General features: G+C 39.6%; 1 protein-coding gene across 2 annotated transcripts in view; it reads left to right on the top strand.

Annotated features, from left to right (window-relative positions):
* Positions 1 to 21740, top strand: part of DNAAF1 (dynein axonemal assembly factor 1) — a 36849-nt gene extending 15109 nt beyond the window's left edge. For both annotated transcript variants that reach the window (XM_074286349.1, XM_074286350.1), the window contains 11 exons: positions 7049 to 7184; positions 8209 to 8300; positions 11657 to 11878; positions 11998 to 12164; positions 13848 to 13969; positions 14809 to 14975; positions 16403 to 16732; positions 17866 to 17966; positions 18482 to 18544; positions 19552 to 19912; positions 20813 to 21740. In XM_074286349.1, the coding sequence (XP_074142450.1) occupies positions 7049 to 7184; positions 8209 to 8300; positions 11657 to 11878; positions 11998 to 12164; positions 13848 to 13969; positions 14809 to 14975; positions 16403 to 16732; positions 17866 to 17966; positions 18482 to 18544; positions 19552 to 19912; positions 20813 to 20919 (1868 nt within the window). In that variant the 3' untranslated portion in view covers positions 20920 to 21740. The remainder of the gene's footprint in view (positions 1 to 7048; positions 7185 to 8208; positions 8301 to 11656; positions 11879 to 11997; positions 12165 to 13847; positions 13970 to 14808; positions 14976 to 16402; positions 16733 to 17865; positions 17967 to 18481; positions 18545 to 19551; positions 19913 to 20812) is intronic.
* The last annotated feature ends 898 nt before the right edge of the window (positions 21741 to 22638 follow it).

Below are 22638 nucleotides of genomic sequence, written 5' to 3'. Positions count from 1 at the left end.
TCACTCTCTCTCACTTGATTTTTAGTTTTTTCTGAGTAGTTCTTTAAAATCTTTCTGGGCAAATAGTCATTTAGCATTACTCTTTGAGGCAGAAGCAGCTTTTTTTTTTTTTTTTTTTTTTCAGTGTCCTCCTCTGAAGATGAGTCTTCTCTGTTCTTTTCTTCTTTGCCTGTTCACTTTTTGTTTATTCATTTTTAATGAGAATATTAGTGTTTTTAGAAGATGGTGTCTCTGCCTTCCCTTCAGCTGTACCCTTTTACCAGGAACCCCAAACCAAGAGCTCCAGCCCACAGCGAACCACCCCCTGCTTCTGCACTCACAGGTCTGCTGGTTCCTCCTCATCCAGGGCCAATCCCTGCAGCACAGCCGGGCCTGGCGTTCCTGATCAGCCGAGGTTCTCCCAATCTAGCTGGATTCAGACCTCCAGCCAGCCTGGGGGGAGCCAGCCCCCACTTGCTGTTTTTGTGGAACTAGCTTGAAGGTATTTGCACTTCAAACTAGTTAATCTCCAGTTTAGGATTGGTGGATCTTCTTGGGTTGTTCCAGGAGGACCCCTGCTCTGAGTCTTCTTTGTTTTCTCTAGTCTGTATTCATCCTAAATGCAAATTTGTTCTATTTGTGGAGGAAATCTAGAGAACTTGAAAGTTTCTAACCTGTTCTGCCATCTTTCCAGAATCCTCCCAGAAATATTTAACAAAATAAAAATACAATATATAATGTTAATTTTATGATTTTCTAAATCAATTTGAGTTTGACCTTACTAGTATAAATGATATGATAACAAGAAGCATTTTGGTTCAGAACAGGGTCCTTGGCGTGTAAATCCACTAGTCTTTTTGCTGTTCCTTAAGAGAATATCCATATTCAGTTATCTGAAGGGTGTTGTGAAGGAAGGGGAGTGGCTTTGTTCAGCTTGGCCCCAGAAGTTAGAATCAGGGTGGTCATGGAAGTTATGGCGAGGCACGTTTAGGTTTGATGTCAGCAGCAGCTTCCCAACAAGAACTGATCCCTGATGGAGTGTTCCCCCTCCTCACCAGGCGATCTTCAGAGAGGGGGCTTCCTTCCTCAGATGGTTTTATGGATAGGTTGTCGTTTCCTACATTCTGCCCCACGGCCATGTGCCCGGCATTCTACAAAGGGTGGGAAACAGAAAGATGAACATGAATAAAGTCTCTGCTCTCAGAGTGCTTATAATTTGCTGATGAAATCTTCCCTGAGCTTCCCAATCAATCAGGACTCATTCCTGTGGCTCTCACATAGAATTTGCTTGTTTTGTCTCTAATGTACTTAGCATATAATAGTATGTGTTAATTACCTGTACTGTAATTTAGACCTCATTAAACTTCAGATTCCATGAGGGTTGAGACTATCCCTTCTATACACTTTATAGCTTGTCCAGTAACCAGTATTATGTATGTAGTAAGTGTTTTAGTATTCTTTGTTATATTGCATAACACCTTGACATCTACAAAATGAAGGGAGGGAAAATGGAAGGAAAAGTCTTGCCTGCTATTACTAAGTTTTGTGTTGTTGAATTCTGTTCTTAAGTCCTTTGTTCAGATTTAAATCAACAGGCATTTATTAAGCACCTTCTATATCCCAGTCATTGTGCCAGTCATTAGTAATAACAGAGACAAAAAAGGAAACTCTTGCCCCCCAGAAGCTTCTGTTCTGTAGAAGAGAGAACATGTACACATAGAAGAACTTACCTCATGGACATATGCAGGTTGAATACAAAATAAGCATATAGGGTAGTCAGCGGTGGGATCAGGAAAGGTTTCTATAGAAGGCTGTGCTTTACTTGTGACTTGAGGGAAATGAGGAATTCACTGAAGTAAAAGAAGTGCCTTCCAAGAGGGGGATGACCCCGGCCCAGAGGGAGAAATCTGAGTGTTGGTGTTTAGGAACAGCAGAAAAGGCCAGTTTGGCTGCACAAGACTACAACAAGAAAGGAGTTGTATAGAATGACTTAATATAATTGAATAGCCTTACCCACATTAATATTCTTTGTTTCTATTTCTAGTTATGGTTGACAGTTGATAAGGCATCATATTATGAATGAATTTACCTGAAAACTTAACACTAACCATTTGGACATTAAAATGATATGCTTTGGCACCTTAAGATAAATGCCCTCAATTGAGGGAGAATTATATTTTACCTAGAAATCCTTTTGTCAAGTGGAGTTTGGGAGAGGTGACCATATTTGCCAGTTCTCTTATCAGAAATCAACAAATATAACATTTACTATATTCCAGGCACTTTACTCTTGGAAATAAACAGAAATGCAAAAACATAGTCCTTTCCCTCAAGAAGTTCACATTCTAATAAGGGGAAGGGATTTGGCCGAAGGCAAATTGCTATGTACATACAAGATTTATGCAGTGCAAATAGAAGGCAGTCTTATTTTTTTTCTTTTTTTATTAATTTTATAATTATAACAATTTTTGACAGTACATATGCATAGGTAATTTTTTACATTATCCCTTGTACTCCCTTGTGTTCCAAATTTTCCTCTCCTTCCCTCTACCCCCTCCCCTAGATGGCAGGCATTCCCATACATATTAAATATGTTATAGTATATCCTAGATACAATATATATATATATATATATATATATATATGTGCAGAACCGAATTTTTTTGTTGTTGTTATTGCAAATGAAGAATTGGATTTGGAAGGTAAAAATAACTTGGGAAGAAAAACGAAAAATGCAAACAGTTTACACTCATTTCCCAGTGTTCCTTTTCTGGGTGTAGATCTTCTCTATGTTGAAGATTTCCACTTCCATCAGAATACATCCTCATACAGGATTGTTGTTGAAGTGTATAATGATCCCCTAGTTCTGCTCGTTTCACTCAGCATCAGTTGATTTAAGTCTCTCCAAGCCTCTCTGTATTCCTCCTGTTGGTCATTTCTTACAGAGCAATAATATTCCATAACCTTCATATACCATAATTTACCCAACCATTCTCCAATTGATGGGCATCTATTCATTTTCCAGTTTGTAGCCATTACAAAAAGGGCTGCCACAAACATTTTGGCACATACAGGTCCCTTTCCTAGAAGGCACTCTTAAAAGAAAGAAATAGTAATTTAAGCTGGGTGGGGGAATCCAGAAAAACCTTTCTTAACATCTGTACTATAACTCCACCTAGAGTCAAGAGCATCATGTGGGAGAAACAGAAAAGATGCCTTAGCTGGATCATGACATCCAAGGAAGGGACTGGAAAGGTCTTGTTGTGGGCCAGCTTATGAAGAGTTTTAAATGCCAGAGGATTTTATATTTGATCTAGGAGGTAAGAGGAGGCCACTGGAGTTGATTTAGTAGGGAGAGAGTTGAGTTGAAGAGAAAAGAGGGAGAGAAGAGTAATGTGGTTGAAAAAGATTAAGAAAATCACTTTGAAAGCTGAGTGGACTAAGGATTGGAGTGAGGAAAGTTGGGGCAGGGAAGTCTTATTACCACAAAAAAACTATTGAATAGTCCAGGTATGAAGTGATGGCCAGCCCCCAGTGAAGCAGCTATTTAAGGAGACAGAACACGATGCACAGAAAAGATGTGAATATGAAAAAACTTCACAAATGTGACAAGTGGGGCAAGTAAGAATGAGAGGAGAGTGACTCTAGATTGTAAGCCTGGATGAACAGGAAAATAGTGCCCTTAACTGTAATAAGGAAGTGAGGATTTAGAAGCAGGAAGAAAGGAAATAAGAAGCTGTGCTTTGGATGTAGTGAGATTGAGATATGCGTATGAGACAATTCAGTTTGAGATGTCCAAGAAGCAAATGATTAGAACTGAGGCTTAAAAGGGACATTAGGGCTGGATGTATAGATCTGGGAATCATCTACATAGAGATAATTAAATCAGTAGGAGGTGAGATCACTAAGTAAAATAGTATAGAAGGAGAGGAATGGGGGGGGGGGCTGAGACAGATTACTAGAAGCACAAGCCAAATGTAGACGCAGCAAAGGAAACTGATAAGGCTCTCCATCAGACAGCAGGAGAGAGCAGGGTATTAGGAAGGGTATGATCAACAGCATCACAGGCTGCAGAGTGGTAAAGAGGGATGGGGACTGAGAGAAAAGGCATTTGGTTTGGTGATTAAAGGCACTGGTAACTGCAGAAAGAGCAATTTTGGTTCTTGGGTGGTTGGAAATCAGATCAAAGAGAGAATCTAGGAGTTGAGGGAAAATGAAGTGGAGGCATCTTGATAAAAAAAAAGTTAACTTCTCAAGGATTTTAACCTGAGAAATGGAGGGTGAATAGGGATAGAATGAGAGCTTTCAGGCAGGATTAGAGTAAGTGAGGATTTTTTTAAGGATGTTTGTAGGCAGCAAAGAAGGAGCCAACAGAGAGGAGTGATTGGAGATTAGATAAAGAATAGGGATCCTAGAAGGCCTCGTTTTGGTGTACGTAGTGCAGGTGTCCTGGTTTAATCCTTAATGGCAGCCTAAAGTATACGAGTGTTAGATCATGATTTCCGACAAACAGAAGCAGTTCAGTCTCGAGGACTGCCTTCTGATCTCTCTGGTCCAGTTCCATTTCCCCTTCCTCCCCTTCACCCTGAATGTTCAAGCTTTCTCTGGGCACTTGAGAATCTGGCCCATCTCTCTTGAAAAACTCCTTGAAAAGTGATGAGATTAAGGATGGACAGACTCTAAGGCAGCCCCTCCTCAGGGATGCTCCTTGGCCCTGTCCTGCCGATGTTGACCTGCCCTGGGCCCTCCAGTGGCTCTACACCACCCTCCTCATCACTGTCACGTGCTCTCCCTCTATGCAGCCCTCACACAGCTCACAGTTCTCCAGGTCACGCTGAGTTGCTCACGGCTCTCCACTTGGAAGCTCTACGTTTCCAAGGCCTTGTTGTCAGAGAGGATAGCACCTTCCTCTAGTTAGCCAGGCTCCCAGCCTCGGGGTCCCTCTGAATCCACACCTGTCATTTCTATGTCTCAGCATCTCGCAGGGCCCCTTTTCTCCCTGATACAGCCACCCCCGGAGGGGGCCCTCATCACCCATAACCTCTCCTCTTTGGAAGTCCATCCAATCCACATCTTCCACCCAGTCAGAATCCGCCACTCCCCTTCCTTCCTCAGTGAGTTCAATATCTTATATTCTTTCTGTTTTCCCTTCTCCCAACTCCTGCCTTATACTAGGGAACATCAGCATCCATCCTGGCTCCTCTTCACACACATTCAGCACTCCTCATCCTGCTCTGCTTCAGCCCTACACATATGGTCATACCTCGGGCTTATCACTTACAAGCGAATCGCCTCCATGCCTGAGAATTCTCAGATCCCTCACGTGATTATAATCATTTTCTCCATATCTTCCTCTGATTTTTTTTTTTTTATCAAACCCTACTTTTTGTTCACATCATGATCTGCAACTCAAATGCCATCTAAACTAACTGCCCTCTTCTTTTTCCCTGTCTTGACAAAATAGGTTCCCCTATTTGATGAACCAGTTCAGTTATTCACTGCCAATACTCAGGCTTGGATAACTGCTTTGGTCTTATAACTGTTATTGAACAAAGGTAAAGAAAAATCACAAAACTCTTTTAATTGGGTCCACTACAAATTTGTTACGTAACTTCAACTGGGCCCTCACTGCTATTGGGCAATCTTACATACCATCCCACTCTCTATAGTGGCTCATCTAAAACTTTTTCAAACCTCCTCAATCTACCTATGGTTCCTCTTTCCCCTACTTTCTCTTTTTTCTTTTTTTTAAAGCCTTTTATTTTCAAAACATGCATAGTTTTCAACATTCATCCTTGCAAAACTTTGTATTTCAAGTTTTTTCTCCCTCTCTTCTCTTCCCCCCTCCCCTAGATGACTAGTAATCCAATATATGTTAAATGTGCACTTGTTCTATACATATTTCCACAAATATCATACTGCACAAGAAAAATCAGATCAAAAAGTAAAAAGAATAAAAGAAAACAGTATATGTATGAATGTGTATAAAAGAAAGAAAAGTGTTATACACAGTTGTTTGCATGTTTTCTCTCTCACCTTAGATGGTGCACTCTTTGAGGGCAGGGACTATTGTTTTTGCCTATTTTTAGATCCTCTGGTGCTCAACACAATAAATGTTTATTACTTTCTGACAATCAAATGGTCAAGCTGTTGCTTTAGGGGTTCAGTTTTACTAATGATTTGTTAGTGGGAACCCTCCCTTCTGAGAAGCAGCTCAAAACCTTTCTCCATCTGAGTGACATTGTAGAATGTTAGATGGGAGTGCTGGACCTGAGAGGTGGTCTTGCCCACCCTCTCACTTAACAGGAGAGACATTTAAGTGGCCAACCCAAGACATCTAGGTGGCAAGAGGCAGAGCAGGGATTTTTAATCTAGTCCAATTCCAATCCCAGCCCTCCTTTTCCTATATCACCATGCTGCTCAGCAGACCATCTTTGTGCATTTTTGTAGCCAATACATTCACCCAAGGGCTAACCTCTCCAAAAGTAGCTGGCTTTGTTCTTGGAATATAGAATATAAAGATTATCACCAAATCCCAGCTAGAAGTCTTCCTAGCTTGGTTGCAGGATCCATTAGAGTTTATGTTGTGCTAAAGTAGCTTTCAAAAACCCTGGGTGAATTTGCCTGTATACCATGATGAATGTCAGTCTCGGGGGTGTACAGGAGCTCCTGAGAGCTGATGTTCAATGTTGAGTATGAACATTTTACACCTAAGGAAAGCTCCAAACTAAGACTTGATTAGTTGTGGGGTGTTTTTTTTAAATATTTTTAATTTTTTCCAAGGCTTGATTTGTTTTGTTGATTTAACCTAGACAGTGATGGAAACTTAAAAGTGTTTATGTGTGTCTTTTCTTCTGAGGAGCCCACAAACATTTACCAACATTTACATGCTGCTGATTGGATTTTTAAAATATTTATATTTCCTTTGTTTTTGTTAGAATGCCGATATTAACTGCAAGCAGACTTTAAAATGCTGACATTAATTTCAGTTAATGATTGGAGTCTTTTTATGTGGAAATTATTGCATGCAACTTTTGCTTGTCTTACAAAAAAAATCTCTCTCTTTCAGAGATCAAACCTATGGAGAAATTGGCAGACCCTTCTTCAGAAAAGTGGTATCAAAGTGAGCAGAAACAAAGTGGTGATCAAAACTCAAAAACACATTCCCCAAACCAAAAAGCTAATGAAAAGGATAACTGTCATAGGTAATGACTCTTGGTATTTTTTGTGGAAGACTAGGACAAAAGAAAGTAGTATGGAAGAAGCTCATATTTCCTTACATAGGACAGAACTATCCTAAAAACTATCATAAATACTATATAAAAAGTGTTAAATAAAAATGTTTTTCAAGTACTAATCCTAGATATCAGTGGTAAACTCAAATCTCTGGGGTTCCACATAACATTATTGATATGCTATTATTTGTTTCATTTATTTTGTTAAATATCCCCCAGTTAATTTTAATCTGGTTTGGGGAGTACTCAGGAGTGTTACTGGTGAAGTGTTTGATATCTTTGCTGGATACATTCAAAAGCAAAGAGTAAACAGTTATTTTACAGGCATCAAACTTCCTAACTATTTCATATAAATGCTTGAGGTCTCTGTGTCATCACTGACTTTCTTTTTTTTGTTCATTCTGAATTCCTTTTACTTTTTAAAAATTTATCACATTTTCTTTTGCTCCAGCAATCACTTCCCAACAATGCCCCCCAAACCTCAAACCTTTACACAAAGCAAGGAAAGGAGTGGATATGTATCCTTTTAACTTGCATAGTATATGACTATTGGAACTGAATTGAGTTTTGTTGCCATTCCATATTGATCTTGTTCACACTGTTGTAGTCACAGCACAGACCATTCTTTTAGCTGTGCTTTCTTTACCCTCTAGTAATCTTCATTTAAATTTTCCTCAGATTCCTCAAAGTCCTTCCTATTTTGTCATCCCTTAGGATATAGCCATATTTCATTTCATCATATATTTGTTTATTTTCTGCTTGGCCATGTTTATTGTTTCTAGCTCTTTATTGTCATAAATAAAATAATGACTGTTTATGTATATATGAGTCTTCTTGTCAATAAAGTATCCTTAAGATGTACTCCCTAATAGCAAGATTTCTGAATCAAAAGAGTTAGGAACAATTTAACTTTTTTGAATAGTTGTAAATTGTTTAATATAAATTTTATAACTGACTTATAAAAATAGCTTAATTTATTTTGTTATGATTTCAGAATGACGAAAAGTTTCCTTAGAAAACTTTGCAAAGACCAAAAATTATATATAACTCCAGCATTGAATGACACGCTTTATTTACACTTCAAAGGTAAGGCTTTTCTTTTCAGAGGGATGTCACAAGTTTATCTGTGGGCCTAGAAGGTAGTTGGGAGTAGACTAGAGAGAGGGCTGGGCCTGGAATCCTAGTCCTAGCTTGTCTCTTGGTGGCTGGGTGACCTCATCCATGGAATGCTCATTGGACCTCAGCTTCTTTGAGAATAGGAACCTCTTACTTCCTGCTCTGGCCCTTCACAGGATTATTGTCTGTGAGATAATGTCTGTAAAGTGGTTTGTAGAAGGAAAGAAATAAAAATGAAGTACCTAATATAGAGGAGGCATTTTACAGATCTCCCATTCCATTTTCACAACAGCCCTGATTTTCTTTAATGAAAGAAATAAGGATTGGGGCCAGAACTTTGCCCACTTTGCTCTCCTGAGAGGCAGAATCCCAGTCTGGAACGGTACCTCTCTGCTTTCTTGATTATTGCCAATCATCCAGTTCAGTATAGTTTGATGGCTATTTGATGAAGGGAGTGAGAGGCATTTTGGGAAACGGGAAACAGGCCTGTGAGCTTCAGCTTGACTCTCTTTACACCACATACAAATTCCATAAGGAAAACACACAGAAATTAGCAAAGAAAGTGGTTTGCTCAGTAGAAATCAGAGACAATACACAAAGGAGAATGTGTATGCGCACACACATACTCAGAGAGACACATACATAGATACACACATATGTACACACATACCCCTATCAGATGATACAAGATAAAGGAACTTTCTCCCTTTAGGAGTGAGATAGCTTAGTTTGAGCTGAATCAGTCTCATCCTAGGAAGAGTTCCCCAAATCCCTGGTGTTGTATTCTGGGGACAGGGACATGCCAGGTTCTCATGAGCCTTAGAGATCTGAAATGGAACACTTTAGCCATCTTCTCTCTGGAAGCTGGAAGCCCAGGGTGTCCCAATTCTAAGAGACTCAGTAACTTGAGGAAAGCTGAAGAGCTCTCTTCTCTCCCCCCGTCGCCCACTGCACTCTGCCCTTTCACAGGCACGGGGCATTGACCATCTCCCCTAAGAAGAAAATCCTATACCTGTGAGAGTCCTCATGGATTTACATTTTGGGGAAAAACAACTTCAGCCCAGCAATGTCAGTAAACCCATAAGGGGCTGAAGTTAGTAGTTCCTTCTAGAGTGCTGTCATTTTGTGGACACCTGGTCTGGGCTTGTTCCAGGTGCATGCGTTCCCTTCAGTTTGGAAGCCTTTTGCCTTCCCCATATCATACCTAGATTGTTGTGAAAACTTGCTCAATTTCTCTTCCAACCTTTTCTCTCCTTTCGGAGAGTAGCCAGATTAACACAGCTTCCTAAAATGATGTACATTTTACATGTACATGAACTACAGCTCAGGAGTCTTTTTCAGAACCTTCTCCCAGTGATTGTTCAAGGCCCATGGAACATCCATCTCCTTCAGGAAGCCCTCTTTAATCTATTAAGGACTTCTCCATTTTCTGACTCTTTCCACTTTAATTTTTTCCAGTATATTACTATCTGGACCATATATTCTGGCTCCTAAATCTAAGCAGTGAAACACTTAAAAATGGTTTTTGATGGTTTTCAGTAATTATTTAATGCTGTCACCTCTGTCCTCAAAAGACAGGAAGGAAGGTCTCCCTAGAAGCCAATGTCACCCTGTACTTGTAGAGCCACCGTGGCAGGCAGCACAATGCTGACTAGGTAGTAAATCTCCAGCTGAGAGTTGTTGAATGTAGTTTGGTTTCCAGTTGAAGACCCTCTCCTGAATCCGCCCCCTGCATTTTTCTCTTCTTCACCAGCCTCGGCAGCTCCCAGCTTCCAGGCCCTGAGGCTGGAGCCGGAGCAGAAGCCGCCTATGCTAGACCCCTACCCCAGCAGCCTCACTCTGGCAGCTGGAGACTGCTCCAGAAACCATAGACTTAGAACCGCAGTGGTCACATCTATTTTTTGCCATTCTATTATGACCAGCTTTAGGCAAAATCAGACTGACCTTTGCCTTAGAGAGAGCTAAGTGGCACAGTATCACAGAGCACTGGGTCATGAGTCAGGAAGACACAAATATAGATTTGACCTTAGGAGACCTTGAACAAGCCATCTAAGCCTCAGTTTCCTTGACTGTAAAATGGGTATAATAATTGTACTTATAAAGATGTTGTGAACATCAGACGGGGCAATATATTTACAAAGTGTTTAACACACTGCCTGGCACATAGTAAAACCATTATAAATCCTTTCCCTCTTTTACCTTCTTTTCCCCTTTGTTTTACAACTCCATTCCCACCCCCAAATTTTCTCTGACACCATTCCACCAGACCTCTTAACTCTAGTTGAAAAAGTAAGGGAACAGGCCTAGAGCATCAATAGCTGGGAATCCTGGTTATCTGGAGCCAAGAATGACAAGCAGGTAAAAGAGAGAGGCAGGGGGCAGTGGATACATAAGGGCAAAGATTAAGATGGTGGAGAGGGAGCTAGAACACAACAAGATAAAGAACTGAGGTACTGATCAGTCAGTAAACATTAAGTGTCTACTATGTGCTCAGCGAAGTGCTAAACTCCCTCAAGGAGTTTATAATCTAAGAGTGGGAGAGGAAATGTATGTAAAGCAAGTTACATATAGGGTAAATAGGAATTAATCCCTGTTAATTTCAGTATTTTCTGTTTAAGAAAGACTTCCTGTAAAAGATGGGATTTTAGTTAGTCTTAAATCTTTTGACAGTCACTGTGGCAAAGTTTAACTCACTCACAGCACCGGTACCCCCTTCTTGTGACCTTTTTCCCCTTCCTGAATAAAAGGATGTCTCACTTTGTACAACATATACCCAACATATGGACCTGACTGTCTCAAAAAGGGTAGTATGGGCTGGAAACAGAAAGTGTTTTCTAAGAGGTTTAAATATAAGTATTAGGATGGCAGATATAAAATAGGGAAAATGCATTTGTACGCCTTTTGGATTTCATTATCAGAGAGATTGATGATCAATTTAATTCTTTTGACAAGGTATGGATTAGCAGGTTGTTAGATATTCATTCATTCTTTCAACAAACATTAAGAACCTACTTTGTTCAGAGAATGAACCTCAGTTCTAGAGGAATTATGAAGTTTAGATAAGAGCTAATAGCCCCTGATCTTGTAGAGCTTATAGTATGGTAGAGATGTAACCATTAATTACTCATACATAGAACATATGCAGAGTTGCTTCTGAGATACATTTAAATGAATCTAGATTTTCCTGGATTGTAGATTATGTGGACAGAAAGGTCCAGGCTCTGACTCCGCTGGTAGTTATGCTTTTATGTGATGGTGCTTCTCTAATTCTCGCTCCACTGGTAGGCATTTCCCTTTAACTCCATCTGCATGTTCATTTGTTCTAGGTTTTGACTGCATTGAGAACCTGGAAGAGTATACAGGATTACGATGTCTTTGGCTAGAATGTAATGGGATACAGAAAATTGAGAACCTACAGGCACAGACAGAATTGCGTTGTCTCTACTTGCAGTTAAATTTAATTCATAAAATTGAGAATCTTGAAGCCTTGAAAAAACTGGATTCCCTCAATCTCAGTAACAACTTTATCAAGACCATCGAGAACTTGTGTAAGAAGCACCATGTGCTAAGTGTATTTTTACCAACATGTGCATTGTTTTCCCTGTTTGTAAAAATTTTCCATAATCTTTGGAGCTTATCATTTAATCTGGCTGTAATTATCTTTTAGCTTGTCTTCCGGTTCTAAACACACTGCAGATTGCTAACAATCATTTAGAAACGGTGGAAGACATTCAGCATCTGAAGGACTGCATAAGTATTTGTGTGCTGGACCTTTCCAACAACAAGCTGAGTGATCCCGATATCCTCTCTGTTCTGGAAGCCATGCCTGATTTGGTAACAAAGCCTAGTAAATGAGTCTTCCTTCATTGTGTCTATTAGCCAGTCATCAAGATTTATTAAGTCCCTCCTAAATTTTAGGGGCTCTCTTAAGGTGCTGGGATGGAAACCCAAGGAATGAAATCATTTCTCTCTTTAAAGCAGCTAAGAATCTAGAACTGGAGTCTAAGTCTTCTGCAGTTTTTCTGTATGTTCAGTTTTAGGTACCACATTAGAGGAAGAACATTGAGGAATTGAATCTCACATCATTAGTTATATGACTTTGGGCAAATCATTTAACTCCTGAGTCTCAATTTGCTCGTCTATAAAATGGGGATAATGTTTTTACACTACCCCCCTTCAAGGCTTGTTGTGAAGAAAATTCTTTATGGCTGAGAGTTGTAACAAAATGGATCATATCCAAAGGAGGGCTGCCTGGATGGTGAGACCATTGTAGACTACCCTCTGGGGGGATATTTAAGGAGATACAGAGAATCAAAAGGGACAAAAGAGATAGGAGCACTGGGGAGGCAGATTTTAGCTCCAGGTAAAGGAAAAACATCCTGACGATTGGAGGAAATGGACTCTGCCTCAGAGGGCATTGGAGCTCTCTAAAGAGAGGCCGGATGTATCCTTGGAGAGAATTCCTGGAACTGGTGCCCTCTACGACTCAGTAATTGCAGTCACAGAGATCTCTCTTATTATAACTGATGACCTGCCTAGAACTCTCCTACAGATGGAAGAGATATTGATGAAAATCTGAAGAATACAGGAAGATCCTAGAGACTGTAGTTGCTCTCTTCCTCCTCTGTAGGGCTAAGCTGGTCAGCAGGTGTGGAGGGACATTTGCAGAAGATAGACATATTTTCTTGCTTAAAACAAGGACTCCTATGTCTGACAAGCAATGCTTTTGACTTTAAAAGTTGGTTCTGATTGGAAAGGGAAACACTGAATAAATCAGACATAAATTGAGTCTAGTTAAATAAATTGAAATAGCAAAAATAATTAAATTATCAGAGATGGACAATGTCATGAATAAATTTGTCTCAGAACTTGAGAATCATCCAAGGTGGCTTTTAACCATTTTTGTGTCCTGGCTCTCTTGTGGCAATTTGCTGAAGCCTATGAAACATGTTTTTAAATTCATAAAATACATAGGATTGTAAAGAAAAAGAATTATATTTAAATAAAGGTACTTTTTTTTCCATTAAAGTTCACAGATTTTCCTCCTACAAAAGGGGTCAATGGACTCCATGTTAATCATAATCTTTCACTAGATTCTAGTATAAATTTTACAGGAAAACTAAGGCCTTCAGAAAGGAATTAACATATCCAAAGTCATACAGAATAGGTAAGGGAAAGGGAATAAGCATTTACAAAGCACCCACTATGTGCCAGGCACTGTGCTAAAAAGACAATTATCAAATTTGATCTTTATGAAAAACCCATGGAGGTGTACTATTAACTCCAATTTACAGGCACATGAATAAAATTTCTGCCCACAGCTATACAAAGAAAAGAGCCATTCAGTTACTAGAAGAATTGCAATATAAAAAGCAATTCCAACATTATTTGATAAGATATTACTTTTTTGTGCAAATTTCATAAATTCACAGCTTCTGAATGCATATACTATAGAGCTTATCTTCCATGTCAGTTTTATTTCCAGCACTTAATTTTATTGTGCTTCTTTGCTCATAGAGAGTATTAAATTTGATGGGAAATATGGTGATTAAGAAAATTCTGCACTACAGAAGGACTGTTATTGTTCGACTGAAAGTCTTAACCTACCTGGACGATAGGCCCGTTTTTCCAAAGGAGAGGTAAAAATAATTATGATGCATTTCCTATGTTGCCATATTTGCCTCTCACTTGACAGTTCACGTCATTTTTCACAAACATATCATTTGATCTTCCAAACAACCCTATCAAGAAAAGCTTAACTACTTTACTGTCTTACAGATGAGGAAACCGAGGGTCAGTGAGGTTACCTAGCTCTCTTGTAGTCATATGGAGTGTTAAGTCACTAGAACTAGGAATCAAATCCCATTACAAGTACAGCACCCTTTGGGTAAATTTTAATTTTTCGAACTGTCAGACATCAAGCTTCAATAATTTAGATTTTTTATTTGAGGACAAAACTGTTACAAAGAATTGGAGAGTTTGAAATCTAGAACATTTTCCCCCTGAGGCAGTTGGGGTTAAGTGACTTGCCCAGGGTCACAGAGCTAGGGAGGTGTTAAGTGTCTGATGCTAGATTTGAACTCAGGTCCTCCTGACTTCAGGGCTGGTGCTCTATCCACTGCACCACCTAGCTGTCCCCAAAACATAGTACATTTTGAAAGAGTTTTGTTGCATGTTTTCAAATACATATTCACTTGAACCAGCTTCACTAAATGGATATGCTTTAGTTTAGAGCGTTAAGATACACACCACTGGCACTCCCTGGCAGAACCCATACCCATATACCAATATATTGGGACTTTACCCATTGCCTTTCCCATATGCAGAGTGTTTATAGGTAGGTTCACTATAAGAAAACAACCTTTTGGTCCCCCAAACATGTGCTCTTATTTTCTTTTGAATTACAGATTTTTAAGTCTCACAAATACCCTACCCCTAAGTTTTTCTGAGGAATTCTGTGCTTTTCTTTTCCAAACAGAGCATGTGCAGAAGCCTGGGTTAAGGGAGGAAGTGAAGCTGAAAAGGAAGAAAGGGGGAAATGGGAGACCAAAGAAAGGAAGAAGATTGAAGAGAGCATTGAAGCATTGGCCACAATTAGGCGAAGAGCAATGGAGAAAAAGAAACGGAAAGAAATGGAGGAGAAAGGTATCGTGGGTCGAGAAGGTGAAAAGTCACCAACAGGGTCCACTGGGATAAGGAACCTTGCTTTAACCCCTCTGGACATTTAACTTGAGAGGCAGCTTGGTTTGGCACCTCCCGTCTGAAAGATCTGAACTGATAGGGGCACGAACATCTTGTGGCTGTGTGATCCTGGACATGTCACTGAATTATTCATTGCCCTGGATAAATTGATTGGAAAAATCACTGATGAGCATCAGCAGAGGAACTGCTCAGGAGTGCCCTGGGACTTCCTTAGATCAGTGGAATCATCTCTTTTCTCTGGCTGGTAACCTTAACCTAATATGCTCTATTTTAAGGTAGCCCATCTGTAATTGATTCAGCTCAGCTCATTTTCAGATTGGCAGAGAAAAATTTGATTCAGACTCCAAAAAAAGAATTAATTTTTAAAATTATCCCTGTTGAGCTAGAAAGTGATTAATCATATAATTAAATTGTATTCACTTTAGGTCTTAAATTCATAATTTATACTAATTACCTCACTGAGTATTTCTAATCAATTTTTTAAAAATTCATTTTATCATTACTATTATGGTTTTTCCATTTACACCCTCTCCTGTCAGATGCTTCATCATGAGGTAGGAATCTGGGTCAGCAAAGGTTCTACTTAGTAACAAGGTTAGGAAGAAAATCAGCCGGCCCTGAGCCTGGTCATTGGCCAGAGGGTCCTGGCCGGCTGGGCATGGGGGTGGTGGATTTTTGGGCTGAAGCTGGTGTTGGTCTTGGCCGGGTCCAAGCCACTTGTGGCTGGCCTCAGGAAAAGCAGGCCCCACACCACCCAGCAGCATCCATGTTCACGGCTCCCACTTCATGTCCCGCTAGGCCCTGACCCCTTCACCTGCAGTGGGAGTCAGTGCCCGAGGACAACTCTGAATCGTGAGTGGGCACTTACTCCATATTACTTGGTGCTGTTCTCTCCTTGAAGGACGGGGATGTCGGCTTCCCAGTGAGCAGGGCCCCTCTTTCGGTCTGCCTCCATTGGGTCTCAGAGTTCTGTGCATACACCCTGGCTGCCCCTCCCCAGGGCTTAGGCCTACCTGGAAGCTACTGTCTCACTTGTGGGCTGAGGTGGCAATCTGGGGTGGTGTTGGTCATCATCATTGCGAAATATTTGTGCAGACACATTCTCCCTTTTGAATGCCATGGCAACCTTGGAGGGGAGCTGCCCTGATGGTCTGCTTGGTACCGATGAGGCTCCTAAAGCAGGTGGAGGCAGCCACCTGCCCAGGGTCACACAGCTCAGGTCCAGCCCTGGCAGTGCCCACTTTGCCCTTTGCAGCCCTCAGCGTATAGGGAGAGGAGGGGGGTGCCTATTTACAGAGGGCATGAACCCCTGACGGTCCCCGGACTTAAACCCAAAGCGCTGCTCCTCTTCCCTTTCTCACTTGGTGTAGGAGAGGTTGCCCTGTCAGACAGCAGCATGAGTGAGGATCCCAGTGCAGCAGGAGGGCCAGAGCCCCCCGCCATGGATGGTGTACAACAGAAGATCGAGAAGTTTGTCCGAGAGAGTTTTGAGGCCCTGGACGAGGCCTTCCCTGGAGACCCCCAAGTGAGAGTTCAGACACCCGGGGAAACGAAAGGAAAAGGTGACGGCCAGGAAGAAGGGCCAGGCCTAGATGCAGACGCCAAAGAGCCAAAGCAGCCCGAGCCCCAAGCGGCCCAGGACGACGACTGCCAGCCCAGAGGCGGCCACGAGCACCAGCCAGATCTAGGCCTTACTCCCAGTGAGTAATTTAGAGAATGGAATATCTGCTCAGAGATGTCAATAATAAACGCATCAGGCCTGAGAGTCAAGGGAAGACTTGTTGGAGTTATCATTCAGGGCCCGGGAGGCGGAAGTCTGTCTCCAGGTGCACAGTCAGTCAGCCTTGTCCCTCTCTGGGCCTGAAACCAGGCCTTGCCCAGAGTCGTCCCGGGGGGGGGGGGGGGAAGGAGGAGGGGGAGGCAATTCCCTGCAAGTCTGGACGGTGTTGGACAGCTCCCACCCATCTCTATTTCCCATCTCTTCCTTCTCTGTCCTCCTTTTTCTCACCCCCCTCTATCAGAATTGATCTTGGAGGACCCATAGAGGTGCCTACCACAAAGGTCCCCGTTCCCACCTTGGGCCTGCCCAGGCCCTGCCCGAGGCTGCAGCCCAATGCAGAATCGGGCAAGGTCCCAGGACAGCCTTCCTGCCACTGCAATATCGCCTCTGCCCTTGGTACCAGCCTTGCATAATCCCTCAGGTTCCAAGGTTAAGATGTATAGTCTGTAATCACTTTTTAAATTTAAATTTAAATCTTTGGTCACATTTTAAATTGGTTGCTTCATAGGGTCTGACAAGGAGGAACTGATGTCTCAGTACCAAACTTGCAAATCACATTGTATACACTTGTCAGAAGACATAAATTATTAGCCTCTTTCCTGGAGGGGCTCTTTCCTTTTTTCTTTTTCTCTTTTTTTCCCCCTTTTTACTAGGTTTTATTAGGAGATTTCCATTGATCATCAGCACAACCAGCTGAACATGTTTAGTGATTTTTACATTTCAATTCATTTATTACACAAAGCAGCAGGGCAAATTTAGTTCACTTCAGCTTTTCTTCCAGATTCTTTGTTCATCCATGCTCATGGCTCCCACTATGTAATTATATACAAAGTAGATGCATGTCTTATTCTCCACTCCTGAATCTTTCCTCTCTGCACTATTTTATATAGCTTTTTTCAGGTTTCTTTTTATGATGTGGGTAGCCCTTTCTAGATTCAATGTCTTGTCTTTGTCACTTCATCCAGATCTTGGACCTGTTTTCCTCTATTTATTAACTAAAAAACAATTTAGAAAGTTAATTCCAGGATATATGCAATATTTACTGTTCCTTAGAATCGATATTAAAAGCTCCGACTGCAGAGAATGCAGAACTGGATGGATCTGAGAAATTAGAAACCATTGACTTGGAGGCAAAGAGCAAGCTCTTCATTGATGTATGTAATGGCTGCCTATGGTGACTAATGTTTGTTTTATGATTACTGGGCTATCTCAAATAAGGCTGCCAAGTTCCCAAGTCTGTCTTTCCCTAATATGGCCAACCATCTTGATTCTTGTATATGTCCATGGACTGTGTCACTGCATCAGAGGGTGATGGTTGGTGGAATGGCAAAAAAAATCAGAAGGGCAAATTCTGTTCTCAGTTCTAACATCAAATGAATTTGGGCTAGCGATGTAACATCTTCCAGCTTTCCTTTCCTCTATAAACAGGTTGGGTTCTTGAGAATATCCCCTTCCATCTCTGATCTATGACTACTTCAATAATTTTGTTTAAAATGTCCAGATAACAGAGAGGGGAAGGTGGGGAGGCCATTATTAATCACCCTCCTTTTCCACTTCACTTTGTATGGTGGGTATACCTCAGGAATGGGTTTCTCTGACAAATTCTTAGGACTTTTTGTCCTACCCTCCTCCCATCCCCAGTGACATATTTTGTAATTTAATTCTTTAGGATCTGCCTGATTTAGAAGATATAGAAATTAATGACATCTTGTCTGAAAATTCAGATGAAAATGTAAGTGTCATCAATGATAGAAATTTGGTTTATTACCATATTTCTGAGCCATATTTTAATTCTTGAAGTCTTCAAAGCAAAAACTTTATAAAACAAATGCAGAAACAGTGAAATCTTTAAAAACATTTTCTTCATATTTGTAAAGTGAGAAATTTTCTACTTGTACTTGATATTTCAAATTAACTACTTAACTGAAAGGCTGAGAGAAAACTGACATGTGCCTGTAATATGTATGTATCAGTCTTTTATATGTGTATATTGCCGTGTGTGTGTGGAAAGAGTAAAGAGAGAGTGATATGAAATACATGGGATATAATAGTCAAAATTGTCAGTCCATTATACCATCAGAAACATTTTACACCCATGTACGCAGTCGTAAAAGGAAAGAAATGATCACATTTATCTATTAAGTACTTGTCAAACACTAAGCTAGACCAGGAAATAATAGAAACAAAAATGAAACAATCTTTGTCCTCAAGGAACTTATTTAAATTTAAAACTGAAGAAGTGAGGCTTTGGAAGCCTTCACTAAAAAGGAAGAAAGTGAAAGCTCCAGAACACCCATTGTCCTGCCTCTGACTAATCCTGAGTGACTGTCATGCTATTGTCTGTTCTGGTACCTGTAATATCCAGTGGTAATTTAAAATGGCATATTTCCTGTAAGTGATGCTTGAACTGATCTTTGAATTCTGAGATAAGGAGAGAGCATTCCAGCCTAGAAGTGTGTGGAGGTATAGAGGGGAATAGGAGTGGTGAGTTGTTGTTGTGAGGAACCAGAGCAGTGTTTGGCTAGGCTATGGCAGGAGGTGAGTGCCCTGGAGCATATGGAAGGGAGCTCAGGCTGTGCTTTCAGTCCATATTTTACCCATAGAACATACACACTTCCTGGAGCTCTGGTTGTAGTATAGAAAACACAGATTGTGGAGAGCAACCAAATTATGTGTCATCCATTTTAGTGCCTGATATGCATAGGCTTTCAAATTGTATGTATTTTTTCCTTTTAATAGAAAATCTCTTTCCCAAAAATTGAAATAATTTCTGAAGCAAATGATGACAGTGAACCTGAACTGGAAGAAGGCTGCACAATTCAGGACAAAACATCCCAAGATTCACTTTCTAATATATTTAAAATTTCCAAAGATACCTCCAAGAAAACCATCCCGCCATTTACAGAAATATTCGAAACAGAATCAAACAGGGACTCGGAAACCAAACCGTGTGACCACCCAAAGCTGTCAAAGCCATTGATTGAAGAGATCTGTTCAAATCCAGTAGAGATGTCGCTGACGTCCCCGGCCTGTAGTGGAGAAAACCAGCCAAGTCTCAGCGTAAGCGGGAAAGACCCTTCAGCTTCAGCTTCTCTGTCAGGTAACATGGGCCAGTTTCTTCACTGAAAATAATACTAGGATGGCTTGGGGGGAAGAATATGACCTAAAGAATTTAAAGATGGAAGAGGCAAGACTTTGGAGGCCTCCTTCACTTTAAAAAAGGAGGAAAGTTAAGGCTCCCGAACACCATTGTCCTGTCTGACTAATCCTGAGCAGCTGTCCTGCTGTTATTGCACTGGCACCTGTAATAAGCGTTAATTTAAAATATTATCTAGAGTTTATCTATACTTCTATGCTTCCGATCCAAAAGATTAGCCTTAGTTTGCTATATCTTTTATCTTTATATTTTCCATTCCATGGATTATCATCCTTATACTTGGACTTAGTAATGATCCTGTTGTTGATGTAAACACATGGACAATCTGTTCAAGTTTTTTTGAGTTGGAAAGGACAGAAACAGATAAAACTGAATAATCAAAAATTCATGATTAATCCTTGCTGAATGATGAAGGATAATAAATGATTCCTGTTTGCCACAATAATTTTAAAATTGGCATTAAAAACTGTTAGCACATCAATATGACATCTGTTAAGTCTGGCAAATTATTGAATATTACTGGACTTATTGTTTGGATGTAGCCTCAATATATTAATTAAGCTTGTAATATATTAAAGTATAGAGGCTGATTATACCAACATGTTGTGGTAAGAGGGATTAGTCAGCATGGGATATTTTCCAAAGAATAAATGTGACCATTCATAAATTAATCAAAGTCATATTTATATTAAGTAATTTTCTGTTAAACAGCAAATATATGCATAAAGATGCCATTAATATTATTGAATTATGGAAAGTTTTTATATAAACACATCTCAGTAGCTATATTGTGTCATATTTTTCAAGAATAAGACTGATATATTTTGTATTGTGTTTCAACAGGAAATAATACTTCAGAAATTAAGGTACAGCTTTTGACAGACACTGAAGATTTCATTATGCATGGAATGAAGGAAGGCAATGAAGACATTGAATTTGGGCTAGATTAAATATCAAAGATGGACAATGTGGGACAGTTAGCATTGATTTTCCCACAGGTATATATGTACACTAGTTTTAAGGTTAGTTAACCTAAATCTAAAGAACACTGAAGCGTGGCTCTAAGAGTTGTCTTTATTGCCCAGTAAAAAAATAATGCTGATTATTTGGCTTTGTCCCACCATAGAGTCCTATTTCCACATAGATAGCATGAGAGTGGGGAAAAAAGATGTAAGAGTCTTAGTTAAGGAAGAGTACCAGGATTTGTTCTCTGACAAGAAATAGCTAAAGTTGAATTGATCTATATTTAGAATGTTGACTTAAGCCTTTGTAAAGTATGTAAAACAGTATTCCTGAAATTTATAGTATCCTGAAATTCATATGTGGGGTTTATTTTTGTGGTTAACTTAGGTTTACTATATTATATAACTGTTTTCCTTTTGAGCTTTATAAAAATTTCAACATCAATTTGGAGAATCTGTGTTTATTTTCACATGAAGTTTATCCTTTAAATATACATTGAGGGCAATTTTATCCTGTAAACATTTGTTTATAAATTTGAAACAAACTATTATTGTATAAACTTAACACTTCTTTTGTATAAAACAGTATTCAACAAATATTAAGCTCCTAATGTGTTTAAGATACTATGGGTAAATCTCCCAAATCATAAAATCTCTTTATCTTTTTGATAAAAATAAAGAAAAAAAGAAGGAAAATAAGAGAATGTAAGCTTAACCAAATATTATTACTATCACTTCCTTGTCTAAACATGTATGAAATATTGTTAATTTTTTATTTCTTATATAATTAAAAAATGATTATGGTCTAATTCTGCTAACTTTTATTTTGTATCATTTTATATAAATTTTCCATATTTTATACTCTTCATATTTGTCATTTTAAATGGTACAGAAGTATTTCTCTATACAAATATATCACAATTTATTTAGTTATTTCTTAATCTTTGGACCCAATAGTTTAAATTTTTTTGCTATTACAAACAAAGCAGCTATGAATGCTTTTATAAAGTTAGATCTTTATTTTTGTAACATCCAACTGATCGGCTTATGTAGTGACATTTGTGCATTTTGTAACATTGTACCTTGCCAAGTTGTACCAGATTATCTCCTCCATTTGTATTGTGTCTGTTTTCTTAAAGCTCTACAACACTGTATTTTATTGCTTTCTAAACTATTTTTAAATCAATTTTATGAAGGAAATTTTACACTAAAAGTTTTTTTTTTTAATTTACATTTCTCAGATTAGAGAGTTGGAATAATTTTTCAGGAATCTATACAAACAATTTGACTTTATACCCTAGATGTAATAATTTCACAAACCATAAGTGGTTACTACATACAAGATTCTGGGACTACAAGACAAAAAACAATCCCTTTCCTCAGGAAGTTTATATTCTACTGGGATAAGGGAAGTAAAATATTTACCAACCTAAGCAGGTAACAAGCATGAAAAGAAGTGCTAGAAGAAGTAGAAGCTTTGGCACCTGAGGTATACATCTTGGTGGATGATTCATACCTATGAATGAGGGCTTCCTTTTTTGTTCAATGGAGGGGGGGGCAGTAGTTAGAGACATATTATAAATGCATGTAAAAATTAATTTGGGGGTAGCTAGTTTGGCGCAGTGGATAGAGCCCCAGCCTTGAAGTCAGGAGGACCTGAGTTCAAATCTAGGCTTAGACACTTAACTCTTCCTAGCTGTGTGACCC

The sequence above is a fragment of the Sminthopsis crassicaudata genome, chromosome 2 (assembly GCF_048593235.1).
Source record: "Sminthopsis crassicaudata isolate SCR6 chromosome 2, ASM4859323v1, whole genome shotgun sequence".
In the NCBI taxonomy this organism is placed as follows: Eukaryota; Metazoa; Chordata; class Mammalia; order Dasyuromorphia; family Dasyuridae; genus Sminthopsis; species Sminthopsis crassicaudata.
Note: the sequence above shows the minus strand (reverse complement) of the source record. Positions and strands in the feature narration are given on the sequence as shown.